Raw genomic sequence first — 13,161 nt, 5'->3', positions numbered from 1 at the left:
AGGTCTGGGTCCCGCCTCCCACCCCTCGGCCTCAGCTCGGACCCGAGACTGCCCTGAGCTTGTTTCTGCCGCTCCTTCCAGCCTGAAACTGGGCATTGTTGCCGCTTCTGCTCCTGAAGTGTGCTGAGCTAGGGTCTTTATGTGTGCGTCCTAGCCCAGAGCTAAACGCCTTCTGCATACACTGTCACCCAGGCCGGGCACTGAATGAGCTCTTTGTGAGCACCGCCTCCCTGGGCACCGTCTGCACTCAGCCTGCCCTCCACCAGCCAGGCGTGCAGCAGGGCAGGCCCATAGGCGGCCAGGAGCGCCCCGCACCTGGGGCTCCGCCGGGCCCGATGCTGGCCGTCTCTGCAGCCCTGCTGGCAGACGGCGTGCTCTCCCAGTTGGCTGGTCAGTGCTGTCTCCCCGCCGGCCTACCCGGTTCCTGGAGGGCACGGGTGGGCTTTCTCCCCGCCTCCCGTGAGCACTGGCTCCGTGCCGTTTCCCTGTCACTTGGCACCCTCACGGCAGTGCTTAGAGGCGTGAAAGAACCGCCATTGCTTTCAGGAGAGGCCAGGCCCGCTGAGTCTTTCTTTGCAGAGCAGGGCCAAGTGTGGCCGTCATGGGGTCCCTAGGTGAGTCCCACTGTTCGGGGCACCAGGAGCCTCCAGCCAGGAGTCCTGAGATGCCCCTGGGGACGATGGTGTTTGTAACCCTGCCCAGCCCCTCAGCTGGGTCTCGGGGAGGAAGCAGTCCCAGAGGGGGCACCGCACGGTGGGGGAGAAGTGTTCAGGTGCATCCCGTGGCCACGAGTGCGGGGGACAGCCTTCTGTTCACACAGCGGCTGCAGAGAGGGCCAGGTGGCTGGGACCCTGCGGGAGGAGGGGCAGGGGGAGGGGAGGGTGGCCGGCCGTTCCCTGGGGGACCTCCGAGGCCGGTTCCACATGTGGGCGCCTTGTCTAAAGGCTGCTCCTGTGGCGAGTGGGGCTGGAGTGCGCCCTTCTGATGACACTCGGGGCAGAGGCCCAAGACCTGATGTCAGGAGAGACTCACGGCTGTGTCTCTGTCCTCACGTGTACCCTTGGGCGATGCCCCTCACCTCCCAGGGGAACCTCATTTTCCCCAAATGTCTCAGACAGCGACAGCAAAGCCCGCCCTGCTTGCCTTGGGGTTGAAGTCCAGCGCCGCGTGCAAGGGGCTCCCTGTGGAGCTGTGCGCACCTTGGTGGGGTGGGGGTCCGGTGCTCACACCGATTCCCAGGCCTGACCCCGCCCGGCCCCACACTGGGCTCGCCCCGCAGAGTGACTCTTGGGTCTCCCCAGAAAGCCTGCACTCTCCGGGAGGCACAGAGCCTGCTGTGTGCCGGGCTGAGTGGCCGCCCCGTGGAGAGCCCGTCTGTGGACACCTGGCCCTGTGAGGCCGTCAGTGCCCCCGCCTCCCCTCCGGCTCCAGGCCGTGGTGCAGCGCAGGCTTCTCTCTTGCAGAACTACGTGACGCCCCTGAGGCTGGTGCTCAGCCCGGTGGACATGGCGGCCATCTTCATCAACCTGGAGGTGAGGGTCCCGCCCGGCTCGCTGTGTGGGGGCCGCCGTCCTAACCCGCTCCGACGTCGGGCGGGCTCTAACTTGAGGGGTCTTGGAGGGCTGGACCCTGGAGGTCCTCGAGGGCCCGTAAGGTTTTCTTAGCAGTGGAGGGAAGTTGTCCCCTCCCCGTCTCTGAGCAGACTGAGCCCCTTCGCTGCCCTGTGGGGTCTGAACACGGACACAGAGGGTGATGGCTGCCCCTCTGCTCTGCAGTGGGCACACTTCCCCGGGGCTGGGCCCCATTTCCGCAGAGGAGAGTCGACCCTCAGAGCCTGTGAACCCCTTCGCTCCCTCACCCAGCGGGTGGATCACGAGCATGCTGGCTGGGGTCTGGCTCCAGGGCTTGCCTGGGGTTGGCCGCGGTGTGTCTGGACAGGCTGGTACGGCTGTGGCCGGCTGTCGAGCCTTGCAGTGGATCGCACCCGGGGCGGTGCACCCAGCGCCCGGCCCGCACATGGACATCCTTCCAGCAGCAGCCCCGAGAGAGCCTGCCCAGAGCCTCTGCACACCCCCAGCCCCACCCTCCGAGCCTGCTCACACGCGGTTGCTTTTCGTCCCAGGACCTGATTAAGGTGCATCACAGCTTCCTGAGGGCCATCGACGTGTCCATGATGGCGGGCGGCAGCTCGCTGGCCAAGGTCTTCCTGGACTTCAAGGAGAGGTGAGCAGACGGGGCCTCGGGGGCGTCTCCGTTTCCGCCCCGTCCTCACTTGTAAGCTGAGGAAACTGCCCTCTCTGCCCTCCCAGCCTGGACGGGAGGGGGCCTCACGGGGCCCAGCAGCCCCTTCATTTCTCTTCCTGGGGGTTTGGGGGGATAGGGACCCTCTTGCCATCAGGGTTCCCTGCTGTGCTGTGGGCCCCCGGGGATCCAGGCCAGGGGACTCTGGCTCTGAGCCTGGTGGGCGTGGCCCTTGGAAGCTGCTGCTTAGGAACCAACCCCCCCAACCCCCCTGCAGGCCTGAGGGAGGGGCTTCAGGGGCTCCGGGTCCCCCGGGCAGAGGACACACGCCTGCTTCCTTGCCAGGACGCCACACCTGGAGTTCTTTATCAGTTGGTCAGGGGCAAGGATGGCGTTTGTGCCCCTCGGTGCCCTGCAAGTGACCAGAGGCCGGGCCTGGTCCCCAGCCGGTGAAGGCAGTGGCGGCCGGCCGTGGGGAGGGGCCGACCCCAGGTGGCCGGGAGGGGCGCAAGCGTCAGCTGTGGGCGCGGATGCGGGGCCGTCCTGGCGTAAACCAGCTTCGGCCCTGAACTTGGGGAGACAGTTGTTCTGGGTCCAAGAGCACAGAGCCGTGGGACTTCCAGTGGTGCCCGGGTTCCGCCTGAGCGTCCGCAGCCTCGGGACAAGTGTCCACGGGGCTGAGGGGGTGTAGACGCCCTCGTCAGGACCCGAGGCGGCTTCTCCCCTCCGGGTCCCACCCGGGCGGTTGGACGAAGTCTGGATGCAGAGAGGGCCCCGGCCTCCAGCCCAGCAGTGTCACCTGCCCCTTACGTGCCCGACGTGACAGCCCTGGTCCGGGATCCAGACTGTCGGCAGGGGAGAGTGACAGCTTTAGGAATCGGTGCAGGCGCCTTGTCTCTACACTGCTATCGTGTGGCCTCTGAATCTGTTTGATTCTTTGCTTTAAGCCTCTGTTTTGCCACCCCAGCTGATGGAGGGGTGCGGAGGTGGCCTTCTGTTCTCAAGAATGGCCTGCTGGAGCCTGGCGGGGGTGGGGGGACGTGGAATCGGGATTCTGGAAGCTTCTGGCTGAGTGCGGAGGGCAGCTGTCAGGATGGCTGTGCCGTCCCAGCAGAGATCGCCCCTGCTTCCCTCCCTCGCACCTCGGCTGCCGGCTCTCGAGGGCGAGATGCTGACGAGGAAGAAGCCAGGTGATGTGGGATGTGAAGGGGGCTCGCGAGAGGCCGGCCCTGCTGGGGGCCCGAGAGACAGCGGTTTTAGCCACTGAAACCCCAGGAGATCCACCAGGAGACGGGGCCTCGCTTTCTGTCCGTCGTGGAATCTTTGGAGGAGGAGCCCACAGAGTTTTACCTTCATGGTGCTTAAACCTGGCTGCTTGTTGAAGCCACGGGAGCTCATTAAAAATACCGACTCCTGGGGTCTGAGGAGGGGTCCCGAGAGCTGTAGAAGGCCCCCCAGGGGCTGGTGGGGACCCTGGGTTCGTGTCACCCTCATCTGCAGGAGGCTCCCCGGCATCGTCCGCCAGGTGACTGTCAGCTCCGCTTGTAACCCTCCTGCCCAGACGGCCACCTCAGGGCGCCTTCACCTGGGACCCCCTGAAGGCGCCTCCCAGGTGCATCCAGCTCCAGGCGAGGCGCTCTGCCCCCTGAGCGGGCAAGGGTCCTCGAGCCTGCTCTCTCACTCGAGCCTGCTCGCTCACTCAAGCCTGCTCTCTCAGGGGCCAAGAGCTGGGGGCTCCCAGCAGCCACGAGAGAGCAACAGTGCCCGTGTAAATGCACGTGCAAGGGGAGGTGGGGGCAGGGTTCCTCCGCGGACCAGCGGGTGTGGGCACGCTGGCTGGCCCGGGCAAGGACGCGCAGATGGAGGCCAGGGGTCAGGTCAGCTCTCTAGCCCACCCTCTGCCCTCAGCAAGGTTCTCCTCTCACCTGGCTGCAGCCCACTGTGCCAGATGAGCCCACATCACGGTGCCCCGCTGGCAAACTTGAGCTGTCAGACCTGACTCTCGCCCAGATGGCGGGCACAGCGCCTCATTCGTGCCGTGCCTTGGCTGAGCAGGGGGCGGCTATGGATGAAGCTGGGCTCTGGGCCCGTTAACCCAGCTCAAGGGCAGGTGGCTGTGCCCTCTCGGAGACCCTCCTCATCCCCCGTGCCAGGGCTGCCTGGCCCCCACGGTCCAGTTGGCCCATAAGCAAGACCCAGCACCCCGCTCCACACACGACCTCGAGCTGACCCGCTCCCAGGCCTCCTTTCCTCGGGACATGATGGATGTCTCCACCTTGGAGAGCGGCAGTGAGCTGAGCGTATCCTGGTACCAAGAGCTCTGCGGACGTCACCCCCTGCAAGGCCTCGGGGACCTGGGTCCTTTGGTTGGGGTCCCTTTGTGGGAGGGACTGGCTGCGTGTCATCAGATGTATTGGCCGAATCGCTGTGTCCACCCAGTGTCCACCTTTTCTGGCACTTCCCTTCAATTTCTGAGTCAGCGATGACCCTGATGTTTCGCTGATGTTCACTGACTTACTGACGCCACAAACACTTATTGAGTGCCTATTGTGTGCAGCACCTGAGCATTTATGGAATGCCTGCTGTGTGGGGCATTCAGACTCCGGGCCAAGGACATCGTGGTGAACAGAGCTGGCTCAGCTCTCCCTGGGAATGAGTCCACAGACAAGACTTATTATGGGCTGCACGAGAGCAGGGCGAGGGGGACGTGGGGAAGGGACTTGGAGCCGATGGTGGGGGCCCCTGAGGACCTGGGTGAGAGAGGACCAACCTCGAGGCCGTGTGGGCAGCAGAAACTGAAGGAAAGCTCCCGGGAGTCGGGAGCTCTGTTCTGGAAACTGGCAGAGCCCAGGGAAGCAAGAATGAAGCGAGTGAAGAGGTGGCTCTCTCAGGAGCAATCCCAGGTTCTACAGGATCCAGTAGGCCGAGAGAGGGATTCAGAACTTTTTAGCTGAGGGCAGAAAAAGCCACTGAGGAGCTCAAGGGACAAGACCCTGGCAGCTCATCACGGATGAAGAATGGGGTGGCATCCGAGTATGGTATGACCAGTGCCAAGTGGCAGAGGACAGTCAGCTCCCTCTTTTTGGAGGTTATGCTCCCATTAATGTGGCCTTGATCCTTAGACAAGGCAGATACTCCTGTTTACCACGTGGGCCTAAAGAGACGTGTCCCACCCAGAGGGACAGGCTCTCAGGAGAGGTTTACATTAAAGTCAGACTGTCTGTATTTATTGCTGAGGCTGACCGAGGCAGCCCAGAGCCTGACTTCTGGTGGGTCAGAGGCTTGGGCCAGATGGGCCCTGGGGAGCTGGTGGCCCAGTGGGAGGGCAGGAGTCCAGGCTTTTAGAAGGGACTCCCTGTGGGGCTTTGCATAAGTGCTGCGAGGAGGATGTCATTCAGAAAGGCAGGTCCCCCTTGCCCAGGACCCCGGGAGTTTCCATGAGCGTCTGGAGAGGGGTCCTGGGCGGGTGAGGGCTTCCGTGCCCTGTGGCTTCTGCTGGCTCCAATGTTAGGGGGATGGTGCTGCGCCCTGACTGTGATCTCCATTCACGGGGGCAGTGTCTCTGGGGACCTCTTGTCTCAAAGCCTGAGGTTGGGTGATTCTGCATGGGGACGGCCCTCTCGTACCCTCCTAGAGCCCCCACAGGGGTTCGCATGGCCGCCCTGTCTGGAGGGCTGCCCTGGACCCTCAGCTGGAAAGGCCAGACTTCTGAGTCTCTCCACATCTCCCTTCCCAGATCGGGGAGCTGAGGGCGGGAGAGGGAGCTTGGGCGTGCGGGGGTTTAGCGTGTCCCGTGTCCCGGGGCCTGTCCCCGGTGCCCTGAGCGTTTGGGGTCGTGTGCGCTGCGGCAGAAGTGACGCAGTGAGGAACTGGGCCCTCAGTCCTGGGAGACGCCTGCGCGCTTCCGTTTATGGGGCTGCAACCGAACGTTCCAGGGTAAACAGCACAGCCCCGGTGGAGAGCCACATGGAGCCGCTGACAGACATCAGCCGGCTCAGGAAAGGGAGGCCGGAAAGATGACGGCGCTCGCTCAGGGGACGGTCTGGCGCTCTGGCCGCAGTCAGTGGGGACAGATGTTAGGGAGGAGGAGGCCACGTTAGAGACAAACCAGTCCGTTTCCTCCCTGACGAGAGCGCCGGGTCCTCCGGGTCGCTCCTGCACTGGGACAGACGTCGTGTCCCGAGCAGTGTCTGGCGAGGGTGCGTCAGGCCGGGTCAGAGAAGGCCGCCTTCTCTGGGTGTCCCAGGCCCCCCGAGAGACCGTGAGCTACAAAGCCCTCCCTGCCCGCGTCGCTCTGCTTCCCCGTTTCAGAGACTTTCACTCAACAGCAGTAGATTTTTATGGTTCGAATGAAGGCCCATCAACTTCACTTCCTTCACCGACTTCCTCCAACAGACACAGAACATCCTGTCGGTTTCTCTGGATTTTCAAGGAAGAGTCAAACCGCCCCCAGACTCCACAGCCCAGGGAACCTGGCCTGGGGCTGGTGATCGGACGTCGTCGTGGTGTGGACGGAGGGCCAAGGGGTCAGCATGAGTGTCCCAGGGGCTGTTGTCACAAATTCCCACAAACTCGGAGGCTTAACACATCAGAAATGTAATTCTTTCTCAGGCCTGGAGGCTAGTGTCCAAAACCGGTCTCTCTGGGCCTGCTCTCTCTGGAGGCTGTGGGGAGGGGCCTCCCTGACGCTTCCAGCGCCCGGGGGCCCCAGATGTTGTTGGCTTGTGGCCACAGCCCCCGGTCTGTTCTCCATGCTCACTCGGCTTCTTTCTGTGTCTCTGGGTCCTTCCCTCTCTTCCAAGGACCTTGTCCTCGGATGCAGGGCCCACCCTAGTCTGGCGTGATCTGACCGTGACCCTGTGGGCTGTGATTACATCTGCAGAGACCCTGTTTCCAGGGTCACATCCTGAGGCCCCTGGTGGACATGCCTTTGGGGACTGCTGTCCCACCCAGGACAGAGCACTTTGGCCAGTCAGCTGAGTCCCTGGGCAGTTCCCCTCCCATCTCAGTGGGGCCAGCCGTGGTTGGAGGCGGCGGGTGTGTGTAGCCACAGCTCTGCTCTACAGTTGGGTAGCAGGTGGGGGTGGCCCTGGGGTGCTGGCTGTTGGACTCAGAAGAGGCCTCCCCACGGGGCTGGGGAGACTGGGCTCGGGAGCCACGTGGGCTCTGGATTTGCTGTGGGATCCGGCCCGGCCACTCCCTTGATGGTGGCCTTAGGAGTCTGATCACCTCCCAGAGCCTAAGTGTGGTGTGTAAGTGAGCCTGAGAGCAGGCCTGGGTATGTCTCTTGGTCTTTGCTGTAAGTGGCCGTGGTCAGATTTCTCTTGTCACCTGTTTACGGATGCACATGGCTACTTACAGCCGAGTATGTAAGGGCCTTGTGCAGGCCGTGCCGGCCGGGGCTCCAGGCTGCATGCTGGCACGTGGGGAGGAGGGAGACCCGTGCCTGGAGCTCAGAGCTGGTGGCGGGCAGGGGGCCCCGTCTCCTTTGTGGACCCCACCAGGCTGGAGGACGGGGTGCGGAGGGGTGGGGACACTGCAGGAAGTGGTAAGGCAGGGTTTCGATGGATGAGTAGAAGTTTTCTGGCTGGGGAAGGCCGCAGCTGTACTGGCTGATGTGAGGGGCGTGCGGTGAGGAAAACAGGGCTGGGACCTGCTGTCCACACCATTTGTCTGCCAGAACCTCGGGCTGAGTGAGCCGGGGGAGTGCGGAAGGTAAGGGGGCTCCCCAAGGCTGGCTGCTCGGGGGCTCTGGGCTCCAGGTGCTCAGAAGCAGGTCTGCAGGGCCCGGGGAGTCGGGGCTGCTGAGGAGCTGTGCCCGCCAATGTGGGCAGTGCCCGCTGGGCTACGGGCAGGGCGTTCGCTGCCCACGTAGCCTTCCCTCGATGTGGGGCAGCCCTGCCTTACAGACCAGCACAGCTTGCACAGAGATCTCTGGGTCTCCAGCCCCTGATCGCTTCCAGAGATGTAGGGTCTTAATCAGCTTTCATGTGAAAACTCTGAGTTTAATAGCAAATCATTGGAGTAGAAAGGTCTGGGGAAGGCGGGTGCCCGTTTCCCCCGTGGTTGGCAGCCCTCCTCCGGGGCAGGGAAGGGAGGGAACACAGCCTCACGGAGAGAACTCGTGAGGAGCTGTCGTGGGGAGAGACCTATGGCTTGTCATGAAAGCAGAAGACTCACACCAAGTGTGTGTGTGTGTGTCTGTGTCTGTGTGTGTCTGTGTGTCTGTCTCTGTGTGTGTCTGTGTCTGTCTCTGTGACTCTCTGCGTGTGTCTCTGTGTCTCTCTGTGTGTGTCTGTCTCTGTGTGTGTGTGTCTGTCTCTGTGACTCTCTGCATGTGTCTCTGTGTCTCTCTGTGTGTGTCTGTCTCTGTGTGTGTGTGTGTGTCCACCACCCAGGCTCCTAATCTATGGGGAGTATTGCAGTCACATGGAGCACGCCCAGAACACACTGAACCAGCTCCTGGCCAGCAGGGAGGACTTCAGACAGAAAGTCGAGGTACTGGGGGCTTCCCGCCCGGGCCTGCCCATCCCTGGTCTCTTGCCCATTTCCTGGAAAGGTGGGGACGGGGCAGTGACGTGACATGTTTGTAGATGTTTTTGACCAATGAGTGTTTCCTTTCCCCTGAGAGTAGGCAGGGGAAATCACTGTCCCTGGCCCTGGCCCAGCCTGAGTCCCCTGGTGCAGCTGTGGCAGGGCCCCAGGACCAGACCTGGCTTAGTGGGGGGGCTACGACTGATCCCTGACCCTGGTCTGTTTGGACCCTGAGGGGGCCCCAGGTGATGGACGTTTGCTGGGAGCCGTGGAGTCTCCCAGCCCTGCAAGTCTCACCCGCCTTGAGCCCCCGACGTGAGCTCCTCTCCAGGCCTCTGCCACATTTGGGCAGCAGGCGGTTCACAGAGACGGGGCTTCCTGGGTTGTATCTGGCTGCTCAGATGGTTTCCAGGGTGAATCCTGGTGGCATGTCCCCTTTCTCCCGCAGTGTTGGGAAGTGACATGCCCATTGGAGAGGCCTGATACCCCTGTGTATCCAGGCAGCCCCTGGGAGCCCTCATTCCTGAGGGTGGTCCCCCCTTAGCGTGAGCTGGCTCCCCTGAGCATCTCGGGTAGATCCCAGGCCAGGGGTCGCTCGGAATCCACCTCCAGGTGGCCACTGCAGACCTGAGGCTGTGAGGGGCGGCAGGCCCCTTGCCCTCTGCACACAGTGGGTGTGGGGAGGGTGTCTGGGAGCCTGACCGGAGACGCACTGGACACCCAGGTGTAGTTCAGGGCTTGGGTCTGCCCTCCTCCCCAGGCTGGGAGGTGGGGGTGCTGGGGTCTGGCAGCCCTGAGCAGGGATGCTCTAAATCCACTTGCTGCTCCCCCGACACCCAGGAATGCACCCTGAAGGTCCAGGACGGGAAGTTCAAGCTGCAGGACCTGCTGGTGGTCCCCATGCAGAGGGTACTCAAATACCACCTGCTCCTCAAGGTGAGACGGGCCGGAGCGGGTCAGGGCCCACAGAGCCCAGGGTGTGCGGTGGAGCCCACAGACGGGCCAGACTGACAGACGAACAAGCAGCGGAAAACAGTCCATGCCAACTGCCCAGAAGCTGTAAAACAGGCTTCCCTGGTGGTCCGGTGGCTAAGACTGCTCACTCCCAGTGCAGGGGGCCCAGGGGTTTGATCCCTGCTCGGGAAACTTAGAGCCCATATGCCAAGAGGAGCAAGCCAAACAAAACAAAACAAAAAACTGTAAGATAAGTATCAGGAGCTATGCAGTAATTTATATGTATTACAAGTATTTGTCAGTTAATACACAGGGAACATTACGATTCGGATCAGTAAGAGAAAATGAAACGGGAGACAGAAAAGCATCCTCAGGCCAGAAGTAAGAGCTCCGGGGCTGGACTCTTAACCCAGCCCGTGGCCTTCCTGTAGTCAGGAGAACAGGAAGCCCTTCGGGACAGACAGGCTGCTGGGGGGACGGCAAGTCTCCGCGAGGTGCGGGGTGAGGCTCCTCAGTGAGTCCACAGCTCCCCTTTCTGCTCAGCTCCTGGCTTTGTGCTATCTTAACATCCCTCTCTTTATCCATGAGAGTTGGGGACAGCTCGCCTCAAAGCCATGTATCCCCTGGGGGTGGACTTGCCATCGGTCTGGAGTTGGGCAGTCAGACCAGAGCCTGGGGGAGGGTGCGCGGGGGCCTTGTCCGGGGGCGGGGGGCTGGCTCCCTGTGCACACCTGGCACTGGGTGGGGGGCGGGCCCAGGCCCTGGGTGGTGACCCGGTGCCCTCCGCCCCTCCAGGAACTTCTGAGCCATTCCACCGACCGGCCGGAGAGGCAGCAGCTCAAAGAAGCGCTGGAGGCCATGCAGGTGGGTCACCAAGGCAGGGGAGAGGCCGGGCAGACAGGGCTTTCCGGGCCAGGCCTGCTGACTTGGACCGGACCTGGGCTAACAAACAACCTGCCCTCTGTGACCGGAGACGTAGATTTTCCTGGGGTGGCAGGAGACATAGGAGGGGGCAGGATGGTGGATGAGACCCACCAAGGGCAGAGGGGCCGTGTGTGTGTGCAGGGGGGCCCGCAGCGACTCCCCCGGGGCTCCGTTCCTCCTCTCCTGCCTCTCTGACTGTCCACGGCTACCGTCAGCAGAACCCAGGCAGCGGACTCGGTTGTGGGCTGCCTGGCCCCGTGGTTCCCTCTGTCGAGCCCTGTGGCAGCTGCTTCTGAAATGTCCCCCCCACCCCGAGCCACACTGCCTCTCCCCTGCCCGCTCCGTCCACAGAAGCCGCTGAGCAGCTCCACACTGAAAGGAGAGCCCGGCTCCGTCCCTCCCCACTCAGAGCCAGCCCGTGGCTCCCGCCGCCCGCGGTGCCTGGCCTCTGATGCACCCCGTTTCCAGGCAGGCTCCCGCGGGGGCTCCGTCCTTTCTCATCTGTGCGTTGTCTGGGGCTGAACTTTGCCCAGGTCACCGGGCAGTGCCGTATGCATTCTCCATCTTTACAAAGCCGTGTTCCCGGGAGGCCCGGCCCTTCGCTGGCTTCCGTGCCCCGTGGTGGGCGGTCTGTGTCAAAAGGTCCTCTTAGTGGCCTGTCGTCCTGGAGAGCCTTGCTCCAGGCCGTGGGGGCCATGGAGGCCGCAGGGGCTGGACGGTTCACTGTCCTGCCTTCAGGTCTCGGAACCTGCCCTGCCGGTGGGCTTCTGGGGCAGGGGCCACTGGAGGGGAGCCTGAAGTAGGCTCTCGCCCCCTACCCACCCACTGCCTGCCTCCTGGACCCCACCCCAGGCTCTGGGTGCCTGCCCCCTCGGCCTGCTGGAGCGCAGTAGGCAGTGCCCCCTGGGGACCTCTGGGAGGCCACAGCGCGTGGATGGCCAGGCCCAGAGCTGCCCTTGCTCCACAAAGAGCGGGCTGGCCCAAGTCTCCTTGGCTGCTCTCTTCCTCTCGGACCAAGAAGGGGGCCTAATGACGTTAGAAAGCAGCCACTCTGGTCTATGGGGGGTTTCGCGGCCCGCCAATGGGCTGCACCTTTCCGGTCTTATTTGTCAAGTGGGTGTCGCTTCTCACGCTGCATCACTTTGAGGCCCAGTCTCCTCTGGGAACAGGGGACGGTGCTCCGGGAATGTCCGGCCCTCGGACAGTGCCCAGCATGGGCCTGCTAACCCCCCTCCCCACCTCTGTTGTGCCCCAGGACTTGGCCATGTACATAAACGAAGTTAAACGGGACAAAGAGACCCTGAAGAAAATCAGCGAATTTCAGAGCTCTATAGAAAACTTGGTGAGTTGACTGCCCAAAGCGTGGAGATAATTGTGACCGTCTCTCTCTCTGTAGATATAGATATAATTTCTAAACATTACTTTCACAATCTTGACACTGAATAAGCACAAGGGTGACCGCACACTGCCCGTTGGGTCATGGAGGCAGGTGCAGCCGTGCCCCGTGCTGCCCGCTGAGAGAGGAGAGCAGCTTCTGGAGCTGAGTTTGACCTTGAACTGCCGGACTGTGCACCCTGGCTGGCCTGGGTGCCCTGTGGCAAAGGTGGCCGCTGGCTGAGGGGCGGGGCCTGAGGGGAAGGACGCTCGTGACGCCCCGCCCTCCCTGCCTGGCCTGGACCAGGACTCTCTTGGGTCCAAAGGGAGGATGCGGCTTCTGGGGTGCTGTGGCTCCTCTTGGTCCGGGCCCCCTGGCCACCCCCGTTTGCAGTCCCTGGGAGGGACAGTGGAGAGGGTTTGGTCACCCTGTCCAGGAGCTGCCCTGGATTCTCCTCTCCACCTTGGCCTCTAGCAGGGTGATGCCTCACGGGACCTGATCCCTGGCTCCGTCAGAGGCTCAGCCTCGGGCGCTGGGTGAAGCATGCTGTCCTGCCGGGAGGGGAGACAGGCCATCCCAGGAAGCAGACCGGTGTTGCCCCGCCCAACCGTGTCCGCGAGCGCCGGCCTCGCACAGTCTGCGGGACATTTAGCCGGGGTTTCTCCATCTAGGCACTGCTGACACCTGCAGCCAGCCACTCGTGGTGGGGGCGTCTGTCCTGTGCGTCATAGGATGGTGGGCTGCACCCCTGGTCTCTAGCCACTCGATGCCGGTAGCACCCTGTGCTTTCGGGGCCCAAGTGATGACGACCACACACACCTCCAGACGTCACCAGATGCCCCTGGGTGCAGAATCACCCTGGCCACAAACCACTGGTTTGCACACATTTTCACCTCCTGGTCCCTGAACTTACAGGGTCTCGGGGAGTCGCTGTCTAGGGCAGATCCCCGGGCTACCCCACCAGGGTCAGAAGAGCCCAGATGGGACTGCCTGTGCAGACATGGGGTGTGAAAACCACGTGTCATCCGCAAAGAAAACAGAAGTTACCAGACAGCGTTATGACTCGACTGATTTTTCTCTCCTGTCAGAGGGCAGAGGAGGTCAAGGGCGACTGTGCCAGGCTGTTGGCGGTG

The 13,161-nt window shown here is 62.8% G+C and overlaps 1 protein-coding gene across 9 annotated transcripts in view; it reads left to right on the top strand.

Annotated features, from left to right (window-relative positions):
• The window catches only part of VAV2 (vav guanine nucleotide exchange factor 2), a 188,285-nt gene that overhangs the window by 146,854 nt on the left and 28,270 nt on the right, over positions 1-13,161 (top strand). For all 9 annotated transcript variants that reach the window (XM_024999665.2, XM_059891906.1, XM_024999661.2 and 6 more), the window contains 6 exons: positions 1,464-1,532; positions 2,123-2,223; positions 8,640-8,739; positions 9,616-9,711; positions 10,525-10,593; positions 11,909-11,995. In XM_024999665.2, the coding sequence (XP_024855433.1) occupies positions 1,464-1,532; positions 2,123-2,223; positions 8,640-8,739; positions 9,616-9,711; positions 10,525-10,593; positions 11,909-11,995 (522 nt within the window). The remainder of the gene's footprint in view (positions 1-1,463; positions 1,533-2,122; positions 2,224-8,639; positions 8,740-9,615; positions 9,712-10,524; positions 10,594-11,908; positions 11,996-13,161) is intronic.

This window comes from Bos taurus, chromosome 11, assembly GCF_002263795.3.
Source record: "Bos taurus isolate L1 Dominette 01449 registration number 42190680 breed Hereford chromosome 11, ARS-UCD2.0, whole genome shotgun sequence".
Lineage (NCBI taxonomy): Eukaryota > Metazoa > Chordata > Mammalia > Artiodactyla > Bovidae > Bos > Bos taurus.
This window is presented reverse-complemented; position numbering and strand designations above follow the sequence as displayed.